This window comes from Notolepis coatsorum, assembly GCF_963971535.1.
Source record: "Notolepis coatsorum genome assembly, chromosome: 17".
Classification (NCBI taxonomy): Eukaryota; Metazoa; Chordata; class Actinopteri; order Aulopiformes; family Paralepididae; genus Notolepis; species Notolepis coatsorum.
This window is the reverse complement of record NC_140181.1, coordinates 24,437,099-24,462,098: the sequence shown is the minus strand read 5'-3', so window position 1 is coordinate 24,462,098 and position 25,000 is coordinate 24,437,099. Positions and strand designations below refer to the sequence as shown.

Here is a 25,000-nt window from a genome sequence, read left to right as displayed (position 1 = left end):
TGAGTTATATGACAGTGAGTTACATGACAGTGAGTTATATGACAGTGAGTTATATGACAGTGAGTTACATGACAGTGAGTTACATGACAGTTAGTTACATGACAGTGAGTTACATGACAGTGAGTTACATGACAGTTAGTTACATGACAGTGAGTTATATGACAGTGAGTTACATGACAGTGAGTTATACGACAGTGAGTTACATGACAGTGAGTTATATGACAGTGAGTTACATGACAGTGAGTTATATGACAGTGAGTTACATGACAGTGAGTTACATGACAGTTAGTTACATGACAGTGAGTTATACGACAGTGAGTTACATGACAGTGAGTTATATGACAGTGAGTTATATGACAGTGAGTTATACGACAGTGAGTTATACGACAGTGAGTTACATGACAGTGAGTTACATGACAGTGAGTTACATGACAGTGAGTTATATGACAGTGAGTTACATGACAGTGAGTTATATGACAGTGAGTTATATGACAGTGAGTTACATGACAGTGAGTTACATGACAGTGAGTTACATGACAGTGAGTTACATGACAGTTAGTTACATGACAGTGAGTTATACGACAGTGAGTTATACGACAGTGAGTTACATGACAGTGAGTTACATGACAGTGAGTTATATGACAGTGAGTTATATGACAGTGAGTTATATGACAGTGAGTTACATGACAGTGAGTTATATGACAGTGAGTTATATGACAGTGAGTTACATGACAGTGAGTTACATGACAGTGAGTTACATGACAGTGAGTTACATGACAGTGAGTTACATGACAGTTAGTTACATGACAGTGAGTTACATGACAGTGAGTTATATGACAGTGAGTTGACAGTGAATTACATGACAGTGAGTTACATGACAGTGAGTTATACGACAGTGAGTTACATGACAGTGAGTTACATGACATTGAGTTATATGACAGTGAGTTACATGACAGTGAGTTACATGACAGTGAGTTATATGACAGTGAGTTATACGACAGTGAGTTACATGACAGTGAGTTATATGACATTGAGTTATATGACAGTGAGTTACATGACAGTGAGTTATACGACAGTGAGTTACATGACAGTGAGTTATATGACAGTGAGTTATATGACATTGAGTTATATGACAGTGAGTTATATGACAGTGAGTTACATGACAGTGAGTTATATGACAGTGAGTTACATGACAGTGAGTTACATGACAGTGAGTTACATGACAGTGAGTTATACGACAGTGAGTTACATGACAGTGAGTTACATGACAGTGAGTTATATGACAGTGAGTTACATGACAGTGAGTTACATGACAGTGAGTTATATGACAGTGAGTTACATGACAGTGAGTTACATGACAGTGAGTTACATGACAGTGAGTTACATGACAGTGAGTTACATGACAGTGAGTTATATGACAGTGAGTTACATGACAGTGAGTTATATGGCAGTGAGTTACATGACAGTGAGTTACATGACAGTGAGTTATATGACAGTGAGTTACATGACAGTGAGTTACATGACAGTGAGTTATACGACAGTGAGTTATACGACAGTGAGTTACATGCCAGTGAGTTACATGACAGTGAGTTACATGACAGTGAGTTAGTTACATGCCAGTGAGTTACATCATGACAGTGAGTTATACGACAGTGAGTTACATGACAGGACAATATCCTATCCTACAATATATAATAATTCTATTATCTTTTTTCCTGCCTGTACCTCCCCTCCCCCATGCTGCCATAACATCTGCATTTCCCCAAGGAGATTAATAAAGGGACACAGTGTATTTGGCCTAGGTTTCCATTGTGTCTGTGGTGCAGGATGGATTGTTGTGGGGAATATTGTGTAAAAAGCCCTACCCAACATGCATATGTATACACAGGATCAATCTAAGATGAGCACTGCCATAAACATCAACCTTAGAGCTTTTACACACACCAAATTGATTGGCATGACACAGTATTCCACATTAATGAAAATGGTCTTGTAGTGTTCAAGGTAGGGCTCAGAATGTTATCAGTTGACTCATATTTGTCTGTTCAACTATTTTCTTCTTATAGACTATCTGGCAATCAGAAAATGCTGTTTCATCATGATTCTGACTACATTAACATAGTCAACTGCAACAGAGTCGTTGGGATGTTTTTGAGCATTTGTATAGGTATCAAACATGAAGAAAGACTTTCAGGTTTTAATCTGTGTGGGTATCAAACAGGAGGAAAGACTCTTGAAAGAAAGAACTGTATGAGCCAATATTTGTATTGTTGTTATCTGCATTGATTTGACCCTTTTTCTTATTTTCTGCGTTGCTTTTATTCTGTGTATTGTATGCTCATTTTATGTCTATTGTACTGCTGTGAAGCACTTTGAGCTGCAATTCTTGAAAGGTACTATATAAATAAAGTTTATTATTATTACTCTTTCTTGCTCCTCCTTCCTGGGTCAAGCTTGTGATTGATCAGTTGTTATATAAACACCTCATCCAGTCACAGACCTTAACACGTTCAGCGCCACGCTTAGCGGTTATCTCTACCGCTAGATGGCCAGCTTGATAGTCGTTTCCGCTGTGTTTCACTATGTTTGCAAAGCTGTGTGTGTGTTCTGTATTATAGCTGTGGAGACAATGGTGTGGCTCATTTGACAGACGCTACTTGTTGTGCAACATGGACTTTTTTTTTGTTTCTACACACTGTAGTTTGTAGTTTATTACACGCTAAACATTGCGCATTTCAAAGATAATCCAGTCTTTTTTCATAGATCGCAAGATAAACCGCGTGCAATAAGCCCGAATCGTTCTGGTTGATTCCCTGAACCCCCAAAGGTATATAATATAACATGTATATATATACCATCACAAAATCATCAAGGGGGGGGTCGTTTTAACTCAAAACTGTGATTGTGTTTGCCGAGCATGTTTTACGTCCGGTGAAACACAGAACTGTGAGCGTTAGAAAAACACGTTTCAGGTTCGGTAAAATAGACATATAATAGACATATAATATCTATAATATAGAATATACCTTACCTTAGCCAGAAGGTATTCCAAAAAAGAATAATTCCAAGTGAACGCATCGCCATCGCGATTACCAGTGTATATGTCTATACACGTTTCGATGGTAAAATAGGAGGAGCCCCTACAAAAAAAGTAAAAAAAAAAGGAAGACGTGTCGTGTATCAACGCCAAGCCATTCCAGTACCAAGCCAATACTGCCACCTGGTGATAGTCGATCGGCATTGCAATTCAAACATATACAAACGACCCAGGGGCGGCTAGAGTGATCCGGATGATGATTTAGAACGGGGATCAGAGGAAACGGATCAAAGGATCAAAACCCGAGAAATCTCGGGTCTGGCGCAGAATGTGTTAACTAATCAGGCACCGCCAGGTGGTTTTTGGAACATAAATGTAAACACACTCACTGTGAAACACCTTCGACGCTCCTTCTTATGGACACTTTGTGGTCTCTTTTCATTCTAACTATAGGTGCCAAAAAAGTGACCAACAGGGCGGCGCTGTGGTACGTCCCCTGCTCCCTGCAGGTCATGGGCAAGATCATGGAGGTGCCTCCCATCAAGGTACGTGTCTGTCTGTCTGTCTGTCTGTCTGTCTGTCTGTCTGTCTGTCTGTCTGTCTGTCTGTCTGTCTGTCTGTCTGTCTGTCTGTCTGTCTGTCTGTCTGTCTGTCTGTCCGTCCGTCCGTCCGTCCGTCCGTCCGTCCGTCCGTCCGTCCGTCCGTCCGTCCGTCCGTCCGTCCGTCCGTCCGTCCGTCCGTCCGTCCGTCCGTCCGTCCGTCCGTCCGTCCGTCCGTCCGTCCGTCCGTCCGTCCGTCCGTCCGTCCGTCCGTCCGTCTGTCTGTCTGTCGTTCGTAGAAAAAAGTAGATTAATCACAGTAGATGATTTCATTGACGTCATGTAATCCACGTATTAGACTCATCATCGCAGTGTGTTCCAATACGTTTAAGTGTATGTTTTCTGTGTGTGTGTGTCTACACAGTATGCCAGTCCAGAACAGGAGGAGGACGGCAGGAAGCGATATGACACCCAGAAGATGGAGAGACTTGAGACGAAAGAGAGGAACATAGAGTTGGTTCTATCCACGCCTAACAGTGGTAAGCCTGTGAGCGTGCATCATGCTTTAAAGAAATATTCCACCCATTTTAAGAAGCCCATCTGATTTGCCATTTCAGGCCATGTCCACCTGTGTATGGATATTTATAAAAACACATTTTAGACATTTGAACACATTGGATTTGGTTTTCTTATTAATTTGAATAAAAAAATGAAAAATAAGTAGCCCTTCTTCAGGCTACATTATGAGTGCGGTGCACACTTTTAAATACTTTTTTTCTGGCAAGGATGTTGTTTCTGTGTAGGTAGGAAGTAGGGGGCAGGATCTCTGACTGTTCTTTGCTGAATATGATTCCCAAGTTTAACACACTAGATAAACGACTTGATAAATTGTTGTCAACATTTTTTTTATAATAATAATAATAATAATTATTATTATTATGTAATTATAATAATAATAATTAGAAATCTCAATACAAATTTGATTGATAGAACTAAAGCTGTCAGGGACAGATGGAAAGTAATTGCTTACTGGAGATGGACAAAAGAGATTTCCTTTAACAATGATATTAGCTTGTAACCACCAAAACGTTAGTCCAGCTAGGATGTTTGATAAATACTGATATTACTTGTTTTTCTGTGCTCTAATTCTGTCCTATTCACTCAACTTGCTGCAGACAGAACAGCAAAAGGTCGGTTGGTTTTTCACTCTGCCCTTTTCACTCACTTTATCAGTAAAGAGTGTGCGAAAGAACGTAATGGTGATCGTGGACATAAACAAAAAGGAGCAGCTAGGTTTATTGTCTTGAGGTTTATTACCAATAAAGTCATGCCAATGAGTGTTTTAAAATATGCTATTGTAGGCTGCCACAGTACTGTAGCACTTTAAAGTCACGCCAATGAGTGTTTTAAAAGATGCTATTGTAGGCTACAACAGTACTGTAGCACTTTAAAGTCATGCCAATGAGTGTTTTATAATTTTTTTTATAATATGGGTCCCCCACCAGGAAATGTTTTGTTACAAAGACTCAATTTCCTGCATTCTGGTGCAGGACGTTTTGAATTTGTACCCTTTAAATGCCAGTGTTTGTGATGGCATCACAAATTATTGTTAAAAAAAAAAAAAAAAAAACAGGCTAGCTATGTCAATGATTAGCAACAACACACATTTTGATGGATTTCTTGTTTTTTTGTAAAAAAAAAAATACTCCAACCCCTCACTTTGGGAACCACTGCTATAGAGCCCAGTGGGACACAATGGGGGACGTAGAACCACTGCTATAGAGCCCAGTGGGACACAATGGGGGACGTAGAACCACTGCTATAGAGCCCAGTGGGACACAATGGGGGACGTAGAACCACTGCTATAGAGCCCAGTGGGACACAATGGGGGACGTAGAACCACTGCTATAGAGCCCAGTGGGACACAATGGGGGACGTAGAACCACTGCTATAGAACACAGTGGGACACAATGGGGGACGTAGAACCACTGCTATAGAGCCCAGTGGGACACAATGGGGGACGTAGAACCACTGCTATAGAGCCCAGTGGGACACAATGGGGGACGTAGAACCACTGCTATAGAGCCCAGTGGGACACAATGGGTGACGTAGAACCACTGCTATAGAGCCCAGTGGGACACAATGGGTGACTGACGTAGAACCACTGCTATAGAGCCCAGTGGGACACAGTGGGTGACGTAGAACCACTGCTATAGAGCCCAGTGGGACACAATGGGGGACGTAGAACCACTGCTATAGAGCCCAGTGGGACACAATGGGGGACGTAGAACCACTGCTATAGAGCCCAGTGGGACACAATGGGTGACGTAGAACCACTGCTATAGAGCCCAGTGGGACACAATGGGGGACGTAGAACCACTGCTATAGAACACAGTGGGACACAATGGGTGACGTAGAACCACTGCTATAGAGCCCAGTGGGACACAATGGGTGACTGACGTAGAACCACTGCTATAGAGCCCAGTGGGACACAGTGGGTGACGTAGAACCACTGCTATAGAGCCCAGTGGGACACAATGGGGGACGTAGAACCACTGCTATAGAGCCCAGTGGGACACAATGGGGGACGTAGAACCACTGCTATAGAACACAGTGGGACACAATGGGGGACGTAGAACCACTGCTATAGAGCACAGTGGGACACAATGGGGGACGTAGAACCACTGCTATAGAGCACAGTGGGACACAGTGGGTGACGTAGAACCACTGCTATAGAGCACAGTGGGACACAGTGGGTGACGTAGAACGTAGAACGCAACATCACTGGAGACGTGTCAACGTGCCCTTGTGCTTCAAATTGATTGGTCGATACCATCTTCTTCTAAATCTCTAACAAGCTAACTGTCTGTTAATCAACACGTGGTTGAACTCATTACAACTTCTCCAAAACCGAAAATGAAACTTCATTACGGAATGGGATGTAAACATTGCAAAAATGTACTTTGCAAAGGTTATACAGGGTAATAAATGTATTGTTCGCTTGTAGACAATGGAACAATAGAAAACTTTATCTATGGGTGGAAATGTGAATATAATAAAAGTGAGCTGTTTACAAGAAGACTGTTGGATTCCTTTGATGTTTGGGATTAGAGAACGTCAATGTGGAGTGTCCGCCAATGGTGTACTAACGTGTGTGTGTGTGTGTGTGTGTGTGTGTGTGTGTGTGTGTGTGTGTGTGTGTGTGTGTGTGTGTGTGTGTGTGTGTGTGTGTGTGTGTGTGTGTGTGTGTGTGTGTGTGTGTGTGTGTGTGCGTGTGCGTGTGCGTGCTGCAGAGCCATACACAGTAGGGTTCAGCCAGTCCAGCCTGATCCACCTGGTGGGGCCGTCAGACTGCACGCTGCACGGCTTCGTCCACGGGGGTGAGTCTCTCTCTCGTCTTCATGTCTGGATGGGCAGCACGGCCCGGGACGGGTCACATGTTCAATACCTGTGTGACTACTGATTTAGTTGTCATTTAAATGTTTTATCATTTAATAATACATATAAACTCATGGACAACAAATTTGATATAAAGACCTATAAAGTCATATTGGAATTTCCACCACCAAATGTTTTTCCCTACTCCCCCTATTCTATTCACCCAATTCACCCAATTCTCTCCAAACCTACTGTGTGGAATATGGGGAGTAACATGCATTATTTAGATAACTGCCAAACCATATGACCGCCAGATACAATCCAATTTTGAGAAAATGCATGGTAAACAGGATGTGACTTGTTATTTGTGAATGCACTGTCCGATTTCCATCAAACATGACATAATATGTTTGCCTTACAATAGCAGGAAGTTCATAATAGGCTATAGTTAGGCATGCCTATCTATAATAGAGAGATAAGCCAATACATTGTGCAAAATGTCGAAATATAGCCTACTGAAATAGATTATATGACTGCAAATCCTTGTTTTAATTAATCATTTACAATCATTACTGAGCGGACCATGCTAGTGACATAACTAGCGAATGAATGAATGTGCACACACACACACACACGCACACACACACACACACATACACACACACACACACACACTCACACTCACACTCACACCACAGCTGTGCTAATGAAGCAATCAGTCTGTTTGCTCAAGGTGTTGGTTGGTTTTATTGCTGCAGCCTGCAGGTCCATCTTGCTGTTGGTTTTACGCTGCAGACTCACTGGAGACAAACCTCCACACAAACATGCAGGAGCCGTAGCTGCTGACTAGTGACACATCGTTCCTCACATTCACACGGGGTCCAAGCAGCAGCTCTGCTTCAGTGATCAGCGCTCACAGTGTGATGAGTCAGTGCTCCTAATCTGTGAGGATTGGCCAAGTGGTGATGGTAGGTGTCTGTATAGGAGCACGGATGTAGTTTTGGACGCCCAGTGTTTTCTTTTAGTTTTCACTGTCCAAAGATATGCAGCAAACAGGATGTGTTTCCAAAAAACTGGAAAATGGAAAAAGTACAAATATTTCAATTTGACAAAAAAGAAAATACAAGCTCGTCTTGACTATTAGGCCCTAGCTCTCCTTGACTATTGAGCCCTACCTCTTCTTGACTATTGGGCCCTGGCTCTTCTTGACTATTGAGCCCTACCTCTTCTTGACTATTGGGCCCTGGCTCTTCTTGACTATTGAGCCCTACCTCTCCTTGACTATTGAGCCCTACCTCTCCTTGACTATTGAGCCCTAGCTCTCCTTGACTATTGAGCCCTACCTCTCCTTGACTATTGAGCCCTACCTTGACTATTTAGACTTAGCTCTTCTTGACTATTGAGCCCTTCTTGACTATTGGGCCCTTCTTGACTATTAGGCCCTAGCTCTTCTTGACTATTGGGCCCTGGCTCTCCTTGACTATTGGGCCCTGGCTCTTCTTGACTATTGGGCCCTGGCTCTTCTTGACTATTGGGCCCTGGCTCTCCTTGACTATTGAGCCCTACCTCTTCTTGACTATTGAGCCCTACCTTGACTATTTAGACTTAGCTCTTCTTGACTATTGAGCCCTTCTTGACTATTGGGCCCTTCTTGACTATTAGGCCCTAGCTCTTCTTGACTATTGGGCCCTGGCTCTCCTTGACTATTGGGCCCTGGCTCTTCTTGACTATTGGGCCCTGGTTCTCCTTGACTATTGGGCCCTGGCTCTTCTTGACTATTGGGCCCTGGCTCTCCTTGACTATTGGGCCCTGGCTCTCCTTGACTATTGGGCCCTGGCTCTCCTTGACTATTGGGCCCTGGTTCTCCTTGACTATTGGGCCCTGGCTCTCCTTGACTATTGGGCCCTGGCTCTCCTTGACTATTGGGCCCTGGTTCTCCTTGACTATTGGGCCCTGGCTCTCCTTGACTATTGGGCCCTGGCTCTCCTTGACTATTGGGCCCTTCTTGACTATTGGGCCCTGGCTCTCCTTGACTATTGGGCCCTTCTTGACTATTGGGCCCTGGCTCTCCTTGACTATTGGGCCCTTCTTGACTATTGGGCCCTGGCTCTCCTTGACTTTTGGGCCCTTCTTGACTATTGGGCCCTGGCTCTTCTTGACTATTGGGCCCTGGCTCTCCTTGACTATTGGGCCCTGGCTCTCCTTGACTATTGGGCCCTGGCTCTCCTTGACTATTGGGCCCTGGTTCTCCTTGACTATTGGGCCCTGGCTCTCCTTGACTATTGGGCCCTGGCTCTTCTTGACTATTGAGTAGGGATGCCCCGATCGATCGGCCAGCGATCGGTATCGGCCGATAATCAGTATAAATATGAGATTGGGGAATTCCGATAATTGGCAATTGCGAAAACGATCGATGACGTGCGAGAAAAACATAAAAAACATAACAGAAACACAACTCTCAGCGGAGTTGGAATGAGAGCGGAGAGCGAGTGTGTGAGAGAGAGCGTGTGTGTGCGAGCGTGAGAGAGCGTGTGTGTGTGTGTGCGAGTGAGCATGAGAGTAAGTTACTGTGTGTAATAGACTCGAGACGACGGAGCCCCGCTACACCATAGATATATATAAACATTATTTTTGTAACCTTTATTTTACCAGGTAGTCACTTGAGTTGAGATAAATGATCTCTTTTTCGAGCAAGACCTGCCAAGATTATGCGCTACAGTGTGTAGTGCAGTGCAGGTTGCTGAGAGACAACCAAGTTTGCCGTGAAGACCCGCCCTACTCTGCCTCTCATTCGCAGACTGTGGGTGGGGGAATGTGATTGGACCAAAGCAGAGTCACACACAGACAGTGGCTCGAGTCGACATGCATTGCAGACAGAGACGCTGCTTGCATTAGACTAGAGAGTGGAGAATTTCGACTTGTTGTCTTGCAGATAATACAGATAATGCATATAATTTTTTTTCAAATTCATTGAATTCAGCTCAATTCGATTTCAAATGGCACATAGTCTTTTTTATTATGTATAGGTTACTAATAATTATTTAATAAATATTAATTAACCCAAATCCCAGTATTTACAGTATAACAAAACCAAAAATGATCGGTATCGGCAGTGTATCGGCCGATATGGCTCATAGGTGATCGGTATCGGTGGCAAAAAAGCATGATCGGGGCATCCCTAGTATCAAGCAGACCCTGTCAGAGGTAAGTGCAATAATGATGTTAACTAGTTTAGCCACTACAAAACTATCAACAATAATTCTACATGCCGTCAAGATGTATTCTACATAGTGAGTGTGGTCTTGGGCCCAATCCCAATTCCTTCCCTTGGCCCTACCCCTCGTTTTGAAAACTCAAGCTTAGTAGTGCATCGGTGGTTATGAATGTAACTCTAGTTATATGAGTTAGCATGCAGCATATCCCCACCAGATATTGGTTCTGAATAAGGGTGTAAAGGTACACATATCCGTACCGAACCGAACCGTTTCAGTGTGTACCGTACCGTACTGAACGGCTGTGTAGTGTACCGAACGAATACAACGGTATGTTAACCACTAACGACTGCCCACCGGGGGCTGTTTTTTTCACAATCTAATATAATTATCAAGTTCAAGTTCAAGTTCTTTAATAGTTGTCATACAGAAGTACAGAATACTTTCATACAAAATGCTTCTTACTGTTACGCTCCAGAGACTGTGCTAGACAAGATAGTATCAAATAACATAATAACATAATATAGCATGAATTTAGAAGAAGAAAATGAGGTCACAGTGTTCGGTATAGACATATGTACAATGTTCTGAGTTACCATATAATATACAATACACAATACTATGCAGTGTACTAATGTACAGTACTATCTAGTGCAAAGCAGAAATGGGATGAGGTACAATTTTAGGTACAATTTACAGTAAGGTGTACGAGTTGTAGTGCAATCCTTCATCCATAAATATAAAGTGTGGGGAGTGGGTGCTACAGTGTGTTTGTTTAAAGTGGGTGTGTGCTATAAGTGTGTGGAGTGGGTGCTACAGTGTGTTTGTTTAAAGTGAGTGTGTGCGTGTGGATGTGTGTGCTATGTGCGTTTGGTGGTTGTTGTTGTGTAGTGTTCATTCATTGTTCGTTTAGCAGCCTGATGGCCTGGGGATAGAAGCTTCTTCTGAGTCTTTCTGTGCTCGCCTTGAGACTCCTGTATCGCTTGCCTGACCGCAGCAGTTCAAAGAGGCAGTTGTTCGGGTGACTGGAGTCTTTAATGATTCTCTTAGCCTTGCCCTTGCAACGCTTGTAGTAAATGTTCTGGAGGGTGGGGAGCCCCCCTCCAATTGTGCGTTCGGCTGAACGTGTCACTCTTTGTAGTCTGCTTTGGTCTTGTGCAGTGCTATTCCCAAACCAGGAGGTGATGTTGCCGGTCAAGATGCTCTCTATTGTACATGAGTAGAAGTTCTTAAGGATCTTCTGGCTGACTTGGAACTTCCTTAGGCGCCTGAGGAAGTAGAGGCGTTGTCGTGCCTTCTTCACAACACTGTTAATGTGTGTGGTCCATGTCAAGTCCTCGGATATGTAGGCTCCGAGGTACTTAAAGCTGTTGACTCTCTCAACCGGTGCCCCGTCGATGCTGAGGGGGCTGTAGTCCTTGACCCCCGACCTCCTGAAGTCCACAATCATCTCCTTTGTTTTGCTGACGTTCAGGGAGAGGCTGTTTTCCTGGCACCATCCCGCCAGGACCTTGACCTCTTCCAGGTAGGCCCTCTCGTCGTTGGCAGAGATCAGGCCCACCACCACTGTGTCGTCAGCAAATTTGACGATTGTATTGCTACTCCGCTGAGCCACACAGTCGTGTGTGTACAGGGAGTAGAGGAGGGGACTCAGAACACAGCCCTGGGGGGCCCCTATGTTGAGGGTGATGGATGAGGAGGTGCAGTTGCCTGCTCTCACCACCTGGGGTCTGCCAGTCAGGAAGTCCAAGACCCACTGGCAGAGGTCATAGCCCAAGCCCAGGTCCCTGAGCTTGGCTATGAGTATGGAGGGGACTATGGTATTGAATGCCGAGCTGTAGTCGATGAATAGCATTCTCACATAGTTCCCCTGCCTCTTGTCCAGGTGTGATGCTGCTGTGTGCAGCACATGGGATATGGCGTCCTCCGTGGACCTGTTGGGGCGGTATGCAAATTGCAGGGGGTCCATGTTGATGGGGAGGGAGGAGCAGATGTAGCCCTTTACTAGCTTCTCGAAGCACTTCATGGCTATGGAGGTGAGAGCTACAGGGCGGTAGTCGTTGAGGCAAGCAGGCTTGGATTTTTTGGGTACAGGGATAATAGTGGACTTCTTCAGGCAGGTGGGGATGACAGCCTGTTCTAAGGACAGGTTAAATATGTCAGTGAATACTGGGGCCAGTTGGTCGGCACAGACTTTTAGGACGCGGCCGGGGATGCCGTCTGGACCTGCTGCCTTCCTGATATTCACTTTTTTAAAGGTCCGCCTCACCTCATGCTCTGTTACCCTGAACACTGCGCCTCCATCAGCAGCCGACCCCCCCCCCCCCCCATTGCCGAGGCTTGTGAGCTGGTGTTGTTATTACCAGCATCAAACCTCGCATAGAAGGTATTGAGGTCATTTGTTAAGGAGATGTCACTGTTCAGTTTGAGGGAGGCGCCTTTGTAGTCTGTCATCGTTTTGAGCCCCTGCCACATAGCTCTAGAGTCAGCTTGTTCAAACTGGAGTTCAATTTTATCCCTGTAGCGTCGTTTGGCCTCTGACACTGTCCTCCTTACGTTGTATTGCGCCACCTTGTGGTCATTCATGTTGCCTGCCTCTAGGCCGTCGTTGTATGCTTTAATTATTTATATATTTTTTCGATTATTAATTTCAATATAGAATATTCGTTGACAGCCCTACAAGTACAATTAGTTACTGCACACTGCACACTAAAGCCAAACTTTCCCCCACTGTACCAAAAACCCGTACCAAACCTTGTCTTCAAAACCGAGGTTTGTACCGTACCGTGGTTTTTGTGTACCGTTACACTAGAGTTGTTCCGATACCGATACCAGTATCGGAAATGCCGCCGATACTGCCTAAAATGCTGGTATCGGTATCGGCGAGTACCCTCTAATGTTGCGCTCCGATACCATATGACGTAATTTATCAACAACACTGCGGACGTTGGGTTCTGTAGATATACCCTACTCGCTGAGTGAGCATTATAAAACAAACGTGTGCTTAATCGACCGTGAATTAAAGTGTCAATTGCCATTTTAACAGCAGAGCAGATACTTTCTTAAAATGCCATCGTCCCGGCAGAGCGCTGTTGACGGGGAGCTCTGATGTTATTAGCATTAGCTGAACAGCTAACCGAAAGCTAGCATTAACTAACGTTAAAGGTTTAGCCATAACGTTACCTTGGCTAAAGTTGGGGCTATTCATAATCCAGCAATAATGGCTGCAGACCTGCAAGCAAAGTACAGCAGGTTGGCAAAGGAGTATTCTAAGTTAAATCACAATGTCACCAGTAACGTTAGTTTTTCCATATACCGGTAGCTCTGATGCTAGCTAACCTAGCTCACGGTAACGTCGTCATTGCACAATTGCACGTCGCGTACACAATTAATGACATGTTGCGGACAGCCATATCGGCGACAATGTTTAGCTTTTAGTGCCAAATGATAAGAGTCTGAGGCGGAGTCTCAAAAGAGAATGTTGAATATTTATTGTGCAAAAATCACAACAACAGAGCCTCTGCTACTAAACGGAGCCTTCTTGTGGAAGCAAGTGCAGCAACGAATAATGTCCGTGTGGAACTAATGTGCCAACAACCTTTCCGTGGGTGAACTCATTGAGATAGTTTTCAATTACTGATACTAATACTAATCTATACAATCACCTGTTGTTGAATAAAACTTTATAGTTATTACTAAAAAACAGTATATAAACAGTAGCTGTATTTAAAAAAAAAAAAAAAAAAAAAAAAGTTTTATAATTTATATAATATTTTTTTTCTTTTTTTCTTTTTTTAATGTATGCACTGGTATCGGATAAGTATCGGTATCGGCCGATACCCAAAGCTTAGGTATCGGAATCGGATCGGAAAGGAAAAAATGGTATCGGAACATCTCCCCTAGTTCTGAACATTTTGTCTACCTTTTCAGGTAGCCAATCATAACCGGGATGGTGCAGTAGAATTGTACTAAACCACGCCCCCATGGCTATATAAAGCCTCATTCCTCAATCCATCTTTGGTTCACTAGTTCAGCAAACGTTAGATAGGAAAGAAGATTTGGCGGCCTGCAGCTTTGAAGCTGGGCGCTACCTCACATAACTAGTTACATTTCTAACTCGTATAACTAGAGTTACATTCAATTAGCTCTTCACACTGTAATAGTGCAGTGAAGTGAAGCTTGATCAAATCAACCCTGCCAAACCAAACTCATGTACAACACAAGCATTACTTTCATACAGGATAAAGCCTGACTGTATAATAACGTCTCATTATGCAAGGCAGATCAAAGCTTATCCATGGCATTATTTATTCCATTCCATCTTTCATAGGTGAAAAAGGAGAGAAACAATGCCTTACAGCTCTCTGAACTCAGTGAGACAATTCAGATTCAGATTTCCCGTATGCAACAAGTACAATGGAATTCTTACTCTGTTTGCTCCACAGCGTAAATAAAAAAGCAGGTATTTTATTTATAATACAATAAACAATAAACTGTCTGCAGTATGTGCAATAATACCAACTAAAGACAGGAACATATGTTCATCCTTTCCTTTGTCCTAGTCTCTGTAAAGGTAAAAAAAATAAAGTATTCTGTAAAGAGGAAAAAAACGACACATATCCAACATGGTTGATATACGTGCTTAAAAAAGCACCAAATCAGTGGCCCTGCTGTGTTAACTTCTTCTCAGTCTCCATTACAATTGTGAGATGGAAGAAAAAATACAACTCATAGTTCACAGCCCGCTTGATTGGGTGGGGGTGTTGTTAGGTTTCAGACTGTGTCCTCTTTGGAGGTGAACACATCCACGTCCGCTGTTCCGAACCATTCCCAAACTTGTGAGACCATTCAAGGACAGAGACACACCACTCTGTGTCTGAGGGCCACAGGACGGAGACACCACTCTGTGTCTGAGGGCCACAGGACGGAGACACCACTCTGTGTCTGAGGGCCACAGGACGGAGACACCACTCTGTGTCTGAGGGTCACAGGACGGAGACACCACTCTGTGTCTGAGGGCCACAGGACGGAGACACCACTCTGTGTCTGAGGGCCACAGGACGCAGACACCACTCTGTGTCTGAGGGTCACAGGACGGAGACACCACTCTGTGTCTGAGGGCCACAGGACGGAGACACCACTCTGTGTCTGTGGGCCACAGGACGGAGACACCACTCTGTGTCTGAGGGCCACAGGACGGAGACACCACTCTGTGTCTGAGGGCCACAGGACGGAGACACCACTCTGTGTCTGAGGGCCACAGGACGGAGACACCACTCTGTGTCTGTGGGCCACAGGACGGAGACACCACTCTGTGTCTGAGGGCCACAGGACGGAGACACCACTCTGTGTCTGAGGGCCACAGGACGGAGACACCACTCTGTGTCTGAGGGCCACAGGACGGAGACACCACTCTGTGTCTGTGGGCCACAGGACGGAGACACCACTCTGTGTCTGAGGGCCACAGGACGGAGACACCACTCTGTGTCTGAGGGCCACAGGACGGAGACACCACTCTGTGTCTGAGGGCCACAGGACGGAGACACCACTCTGTGTCTGTGGGCCACAGGACGGAGACACCACTCTGTGTCTGAGGGCCACAGGACGGAGACACCACTCTGTGTCTGAGGGCCACAGGACGCAGACACCACTCTGTGTCTGAGGGCCACAGGACGGAGACACCGTTCTGTGTCTGAGGGCCACAGGACGGAGACACCACTCTGTGTCTGAGGGTCACAGGACGGAGACACCACTCTGTGTCTGAGGGCCACAGGACGGAGACACCACTCTGTGTCTGAGGGCCACAGGACGGAGACACCACTCTGTGTCTGAGGGCCACAGGACGCAGACACCACTCTGTGTCTGAGGGCCACAGGACGGAGACACCGTTCTGCATCCAAGGGTCTCCCTCTGGACATAATGTCTGCTCCTCTGTTGAGAAGTCCTGGAATGTGCATGTTTAGGTTGGCTTAGTTTGGCTGCCTCCCTGTGAAGAGCGGGCCCACGGACACAGTGGGGATGGATGTATGCCACCACTGATCTGATAAGAACATCCTTGCCTTTTACGAAGAGGTGGAATTGTGTCAGTACCAGACAGAGACGCAGCAGGGCATGCAGTATGCAGAGGGAAGTGCACCAGAGCTACCGAATAGGACGAGGGCCCATGAAATAAGCATGAGATGAGCATTACACAACATAGCCATAATTCATGATGCTGAAAAGTGGCATTGTGTGCAAAGTCTGATGTTACACAGGGCTGTGAAGACATTGAGGAAAGGGACAAAGATGGCGGGGGGGGGGGGGGGGGGGGTCTTAGGAGGGCTGTTTCAGCATGATGACTGCTCTTGGGATGCAGTTTCAAATGGAAAAGGATACTTATACATTAGTATACATCAATATAGTATATACAGTATTTTCTACAGTAGCTAAACAATGCAGCATTGAGTGTACAGTAGTTCATATGGTATTGTTGGGGTGTCTCTTTTGTGCAACATACTAATTGGATAGGCTCTAAGGGGAAATAATATGCTCTAAGGTAGAAATATAGGCTCTAAGGGGGAAAGATAGGCTTTAAGGGGGAACGATAGGTCTCTAAGGGGGAAAGATAGACTCTAAGGGGAAATATAGGCTCTAAGGAGAAATATATGCTGTAAGTGGGAAAGATAGGCTCTAAGGGGAAATATAGGCTCTAAGGGGGAAATATTGTCTCTAAGGGGGAAATGTGGGCTCTAAGGTTTGTAGGGGAAATATATGCTCTAAGGGGGGAAATTGGCTCTAAGGGGGAAATATGGGCTCTAAGGGGGAAAGATGGGCTCTAAGGGGAAATATGGGCTGTAAGGGGGAAAGATGGGCTCTAAGGGGGAAATATTATGCTCTACAGGGGGAAATAGGCTCTAAGGGGTAAATATAGGCTCTAAGGGGGGAAATAGGCTTCAAGGGGGAAAGGAGATGGTCTTAGCCCCTAGCTGTTCTGAAATGTTGCAGTAAAAGCTCAGCGATATGCTGGTTGGTCTGCACAACTCCGTGCCCTGCATCATGATTTGCCTTAAAAAATATCCAATGGGATTTCAAATGCAATGATATTGAAACACTGCTTTTAGATTATGAGTACTCTAATTCAAAATCCAAATATATGTCAAGTGCATAAGAGTTTATAATACACAATAATTATAATAAGAAGAAAATAAAGCTAAAGATGAAGGTTAAATACAAGTCCATATTTATAAGACATTTTTTTATATGAAGGCCCAGATAGTGAGATGAAAAAGAGAGAAATGTTAATTGAGAGAGAGCAAGAAAGAAAGAAAAAAAGAAAGAAAGAGAGAGAGAGAGAAAGGCAGAATGGTGGGAAGGTGAGAGGATGGAGCAGAGACCCGGGACAGATACGAGGCAGATGTGTAATGGCTGCATTTTTTATTTGGACATCCCACTGAGAAATCTGTCCAATTAACCACCAAATGGGGAACCAGCATGCAGACAATTTAGTATCTTTCTCCCCCCCCCTTCCTCTCTCCCCCCTATCTCTCTCTCTGTATATGCTGAGGTTCGTTAAGCAGCGTTCCATGTTCTCTGCTGCTACTGCTGTCAGTGCTGCTGTTTAGTTTACATAACCGTGTCAGGTCGGCCAGTCAGATTGTTTAGTTTACATAACCGTGTCAGGTCGGCCAGCCAGGTTGTTTAGTTTACATAATCTTGTCAGGTCGGCCAGCCAGGTTGTTTAGTTTACATAATCTTGTCAGGTCGGCCAGCAACTCTATATATCACTCTGTTGGTTGGTTGGTTGGTCCACAAAACTGTCCACGCCCTCTAGTGGCCACAGTTTTCGCCCTAGGAGGCTGACATTTTGCATGAAGTCAATTGAAAGTGTATCATAAATGGTAAATAAATGGTGCAAGTATATAGGGCTTTTATCCAAAGCGCTTTACAATATTGTTCCTCACATTCACACATTCACACACCAACAGCGGAGGCAACCATGCAAGGTGCCAACCTGCTCATCAGGAGCAATTAGGCGTTAAGTGTCTTGCTCAAGGACACTTCGACACGCTGCCCGGGAGGAACAGGTATCGAACGAGGAACCCTCTGATGACTGCCCTACCTCCTGAGCCACTGTTGCCCCATCATTCAATACAACCTATATTTGGGACAGGCGCCTATAAAGGACCAGTCTTTGATTCCTTTTGTACAAAAGTCTTGCTCAGCAAAGATGGGAAATGCTATCAAATAGTTTATTTAAACCATTAAATTATGAATATTACCTGTATCATTTTTTTAATAAATAACATATACATTACGAATAATTTGATATTGCATTGAGAGACAGCATGTTCTAACTCTAGTGCCAACCTCACACACAGAGAGAGAGAGCAGTGTAATGGTGAGTAAATTACAGTTGTCATGTAGGCTATACTAGCGAGTGTTGTGTTGTGATGATGAGGAGCAGTGTTACATCATGGATGATTGCTCTGTGTAGCCTATGTTGAGATCGTGAGATGATCTCTGTGTGTAGCCTACAGTAGGTTGTGATGAGGAGGATCAGTGTTAAGTCACAGATGATCTCTGTGTAGCTAAACTGTACATTCAGTTTGATCTGGCGGTCATACGGTTTGACCTATCATGTATCTAGCAGGCAGGCAAATGAGGGTGAAAACATTACCTGGAGGTAATGATTGGACATTCAGTTACTGTATGTGTGCCAAGTGTTGTGTGGGAAAATGGCTTTAAAGTAAGCTTGAACATTCAGACACTTAAAAACACACACACACACACACACACACACACACACACACGCACACGCACACGCACACACTGCACACACACACTGCACACACACCAACCTTCCCTACCCCCAACCTCCCACAGCAAACACGCATGCACATGGGCAAGCATGGGAATTATTCACAAGAGTTCTCTCTAGCTTATCTCTAATACAACTGCAAATGCATATAGCATACAGTACATGGATGCTACTACTTTCATAGCATTCCACACACCCCTTCTGGCTACAGAAAAATTATATTCCTATGATTATTTTATATCCTATAAAATATTCCATGATCTATTCCTCCCTGAATGACAGTGAATGGTAATGAACAAGACGGAATGTGTCACCAGAGATTTGAGAGCTAAGGCCCTTGAAACCTACTTTGCTGTGATCAGCTTAAAAAATAATGAATTTCAACCTCAAGTCAATACAGTAGTTTTTGATCCCATAAATAGGAAGGGTGATATGGTATTAAGTTAATACCATATCACCCTTATGGGATTAAAAACTATTGTATTGACTTGAAGTTGAAATTCCTTATTTATTCATAGGAAATGTTGAGACAGCATTGGTCTAAAGACATTTTTGGGCCATTCAAAATTATGGCTGACCTGCGCGATTGTATGGTTTGTTTGTCAATTGGCAAAGTGAAACATAACCAAACCAATACAAACTGCAACAAGAGTAATAATTTCACCTTTTAATCTGACCATTTCAAACAAACTTGGTTATGAAAGCACCCAGAGATCAGATTTGCGAGGGGGAGCTGGTGTTATAGCTTTGTACTGAACCTCGTACTTTTGGCAGCCTTCTACTAAACCATGTTTAATAAATAATATACACTCTCATCTGCTCAACATTTTTGAGGACGTACTTGCCATTTGCCTTGTCCAAGCGTTTTATTTAAACCTAATCTATTCCACGAGGTTTTGGAAATGTCAATTGGCGAGAGAGAAGAGCAGCTTTGAGTGCAGGGCTTCAGTAACATAAGGGTCTAGCTCAGTGGACAGGCCTCATCCTCCTTGAACTGATTTGACACAGTAAAACACCAAGCTGCTCCCTGCCACCCTCTTGTCCTGCAGTCTTCTCGTTCTCCTCCTACCCAGCAAGCTGCTCCTTGTCAACATCATGTTCCCTCTCCACCGGTGTTCCCCCAGAAATCCATCCTTGGTCCCCTTCTCTTTCTTTACACTTAAAGGAACACGCCAATATTGTGGGAAAGATAGATGCCAGTTTCCTCTCTGTGCAGTAAGTAGAAAGCTATCTGGCTGCAAGCTAGCCTAGCTTAGCACAAATTAATGGATGCGGATATGAACCGCTAGCCTAGCTTAAAACTCTGGGAGAGATGTTTTTGGACAACAGCTAGGCTAGTGGTCCATATCCGTTTCCATTCATTTGTGCTAAGCCAACATTTCAAGATGGATGTCTGCCCACCACCTCAAAATAGGGAGGTCAAACATGATTGTGAACAGTAGATTCTAAAAGCATAGTGTGAGTAGTACTGTAGGTTAATAACTTCTGTCTGATTGTGTAGGTACTGAGGGTAGTAGGTTAGTAGCTTCTGTCTGATTGTGTAGGTACTGAGGGTAGTAGGTTAGTAGCTTCTGTCTGATTGTGTAGGTACTGAGGGTAGTAGGTTAGTAGCTTCTGTCTGATTGTGTAGGTACTGAGGGTAGTAGGTTAGTAGCTTCTGTCTGATTGTGTAGGTGCTGAGGATAGTAGGGATAGTAGCTTCTGTCTGATTGTGTAGGTACTGAGGATAGTAGGTTAGTAGCTTCTGTCTGATTGTGTAGGTACTGAGGGTAGTAGGTTAATAACTTCTGTCTGATTGTGTAGGTACTGAGGATAGTAGAGTTAGTAGCTTCTGTCTGATTGTGTAGGTACTGAGGGTAGTAGGTTAGTAGCTTCTGTCTGATTGTGTAGGTACTGAGGGTAGTAGGTTAGTAGCTTCTGTCTGATTGTGTAGGTACTGAGGGTAGTAGGTTAGTAGCTTCTGTCTGATTGTGTAGGTGCTGAGGATTGTAGGTTAGTAGCTTCTGTCTGATTGTGTAGGTACTGAGGATTGTAGGTTAGTAGCTTCTGTCTGATTGTGTAGGTACTGAGGGTAGTAGGGTTAATAACTTCTGTCTGATTGTGTAGGTACTGAGGATAGTAGGTTAGTAGCTTCTGTCTGATTGTGTAGGTGCTGAGGGTAGTAGAGTTAGTAGCTTCTGTCTGATTGTGTAGGTGCTGAGGGTAGTAGAGTTAGTAGCTTCTGTCTGATTGTGTAGGTGCTGAGGATAGTAGGTTAGTAGCTTCTGTCTGATTTTGTAGGTACTGAGGGTAGTAGGGTACTGAGGGGTTTGGGACACGGCCCACCATCCTTCTAACACCTCCATTTCCCTCCTTTTCTTTCTTTCTTTCTCTCTCTCTCTCTCCTTCTCCTTCTGTCACTCTTCTTTCGTTGTCCTTTATTCTCCCTTCTCTTCCCCTCTCCACATCACCCCCCATCCCCCACACACCACCAGCACCACCACCACCCTTCATGTTCTAAGGAAGCTTTCCATCTGTTCCCATGGAAACAGCAGTTGATTGCCGTAAATTGAGCCACACACACACACACACACACACACACACACACACACACACACACACACACACACACACACACACACACACACACACACACACACACACACACACACACACACACACACACACACACACATATGCAAATAATGGAGCACAGGCACACTTTAAAACACACTTGTGTATTTACGCTAAGTGAATTTGTGGTGCTCTGATTTACAAGTTGTGGTACTGTAGTGGCTGTTTATTATTATTTTTTTTAACTTATACCAAAGTGGGAACATTGGTCCTCATTCTCGAATGGACATACGTGAAATTTACCAAGGAATTACAAGGAATTCCTTCATAACTCGATTTACGTACTTATTCAGCATTCTCGAACGGCTTCATATTGTAAATTCGTTGTAGGATTTATGTAGGATTTACGAACTCGAAAAGGCAGTTGTAAATCGGACAGACCGGTGTGCTCTTGTGTTTTCAACAGCCTTCTTTGGAACAAGTCCTTGGAGATTGCCATCACTTCGATATGACAGACATCCGTGGCATTAATGATAATAAATACGACACTATTTGTACCTCAAAACTGCAATCGTTACCAAAAGCATGTTTTAGGTCCGGTAAAATACCAGCAGGTTACCTAAGATAGACCTTACCTCAGTCAGAAGGTACTCCAAAATGAATAAATCCCATTTGTCCCATGGCGATCACAATTACTCATGTACATTGGCCATCATACGGGAAAGAATAGGTCTGAGGCACCAAATCTCCGGCCGATTGCTATGTCCTGATCCACTCCGAGGCGGAAGCAGCCGGAGGTAACTCAGTACTGGAAGACAACTGATATCCCCAGTTCAAAAGGTAGGCGATACTGCCACCTGGCGGGATTCGAACGCCATTGCAATTCCAACGTAGGCAGCTGTGCCAGGGCGATATAGGCAGCTCCGAGCTAGTGTTTAGAACGGGGATCAACAGAAAAATATCAAAGGATCCAAAAACGAGTATACTAGTTTTTGGCGCTCAAGCGTTGGCGACCAAACACGAGTATTCGTTTTTGGCGCCCAATGAGTTAATGATACAAATATTGTCGTATTATTATTGTTGTAATTATTTAATTCCAACGATGTCTGTAGAATCTAAGTGACCACAATCACCATGATTTATCCAAAATGAAGCCTTTAACCAGTTTAATCACCTGTGCATTGTATGTTACTATAGCACTTTACTGTTACATTTTACTCTGGTTGGATGCCAAACTTATTTTCATTGTATTGTACTTGTGCTGATGACAATACATTTGAATCTAATCGAATACAATTTTGGGAGATTATTATTATAATTTGGAGTCGCAAATTGCTTTCACACTAGTGTGTGTGTGTGTGTGTGTGTACAGTATCCAGCATCCATTAAGATGCAGCAGGTGAGGCAGGCGACTTAGTGAAGATACTGTACATATGGAGGGCGTGTGTGTGTATGTACAGTATCCTCACAATATCTGCTGCATCGTTAATAAGATATAGATTTATATGGAATTTGTTAATCTATTCTTAGTCTATTCCATATACACGCAATTGGTTGTAGACAGTTCCTATTAATTTAGTTTGCAGTGTGTGTGTGTAATGCTCACGATGCCTCATTGAGTCATGACTATAAATGCAAAACGTAATTGCTAATGATACAAATATTGTTGTATTTATTATCATTATAATTATTAAATTTCCGATGATGTCTGTAGAATCGACTTGTGCATTGTATGTTGCTATTGCACTTTACTGTTACATTTGCACTCTGGTTGGATGTTGTACTCGTGCTGTATGATGACAATACATTTGAATCTAATCGAATTGTGATCAGTCGCAAATCGCTTCCGTTGAATACAAGGGTCAGCACGTTTTTCATTCATGGGAGCTGCTTTGATTCTGGCCACTTCACGCGTTCAGTAATCCGGAGGAGGATTTTTGTAAATGTGTTGGTATGAAATGTTTTCCAAGATATTTACAAAGGTACTTGGACATGTTCGAGAATGATTATTCATGGGACCTAAACGATGTGCGTAGGGCTCAGCGATAATTCAATGTGATAATTCATCGTCTTTCGATGGGATCATATCGTTATGATGATATGATGATATCGTGATACACACTTTTTTTTTTTTATTGATATTTTTCCCCCTCCATTTTTCCTCTGATTTTCTCCCATCCCAATGTTAGTCGTATGCCAATTCCCAATCCCCTTCCTGGTCGCTGCGCACTTACCCCCCACAGTCAAATCATCTGGGAGAGTGGAGGCTATCACGTGCTTCCTCCGACACACGTCCAGCCAATCAACCGCTTCTTTTCACCTGGCAGCGCTGATTCTCATTGAGAGGGCGTAGCGTGTGGAAGGATCACACTATCCCACTCAAGTCCTATCCGCGCTTAGCAGGCGCCCCGACCGAACTGTAGGAGTCGCTGTTTACAACGACCCAGACCCACCCCGCCAGCTTCTCCCACCCTCTAATACTGCCAATTGTATTAGTGTGAACGGCCAGCCAAGCTGGTGACAACCCCGGAGCTGTGAGCTGGATTCGAACAGGCGAATCCAGCTCACAGCTCCGGGCTTGGTGACGAACGCAATCTCCGCTACGCCACCTAACCGCTGATCGTGATACACACTTCTGATAATAACAAACACAAAGTTTGATCTAAAAAATGTGAACATTGTTTAAAAGTTGCGGTTAATGTCACACTTAACTCAATCCCCGCCAACAACGTTTATATACGCGTTTGGCCGACAACCGTTGAACGCCAACCACATATATATATGTTATTTGATAGTTTTTCCTTTTTTCCGATATTTTAATTAATTATTCATCCGGGGACCTCATGATGTGTGGTGGATTATGTTGGCGACACGATCGACACCAATACTGGGACTCGCGATCAGATAATTGGAATATTCTTTTTGTTCAAACCTGCGTTGATCCAACCATGTCTTCACCCAGATCACAACATATGTGTGTAACATTACTCCACAACGTATGCCGTTGGTGACGATCAAAGCATAAAAAAACGATCCCCCCCCCTTTCATGCATTCATGATGAAACATAATACCTATGATATAGATTTGATTTGGGAATAATAGCGTGTACAGGCAAGAAACGGCAACGTTTATAGTAGAATTGACGTATAAGCCTATTACTCAGCCTTTCGGGAATTACCCCAGACCACCCTATAACGATACTTATATTCACCACGGTATAACACAGGAACGTATGGATGGAAATTTCTTTTATTTTTCACATATTGAACGATAGATAGGTGATGTCAAATGGGCCATAGTATTGTATCCATAGCTATAATATAGAATATAGTTATAGCTCTACAAACAAGGTGACGCACTCCTATCTTTTAAAGCGTGGCAGTGCTAGAACGGGGCCCAGTCTAATCCCCGGCGGTCAATGAGTTAATGGTGTGGCAAACTTGTGGTAAACTTGGTTTAATCTCATTGAACTGCTCGGGAATA

General features: G+C 43.9%; 1 protein-coding gene across 5 annotated transcripts in view; it reads left to right on the top strand.

The window, feature by feature from the left end:
* acot7 (acyl-CoA thioesterase 7) overlaps positions 1 to 25,000 on the top strand; it is a 198,453-nt gene that overhangs the window by 75,013 nt on the left and 98,440 nt on the right. For 4 of the 5 annotated variants that reach the window (XM_084332589.1, XM_084332588.1, XM_084332587.1 and 1 more), the window contains exons 4-6: positions 3,491 to 3,582; positions 4,001 to 4,115; positions 6,870 to 6,956. In XM_084332589.1, coding sequence (XP_084188715.1) covers positions 3,491 to 3,582; positions 4,001 to 4,115; positions 6,870 to 6,956 — 294 coding nt within the window. The remainder of the gene's footprint in view (positions 1 to 3,490; positions 3,583 to 4,000; positions 4,116 to 6,869; positions 6,957 to 25,000) is intronic. The other variant, XM_084332590.1, reaches the window with a different exon arrangement.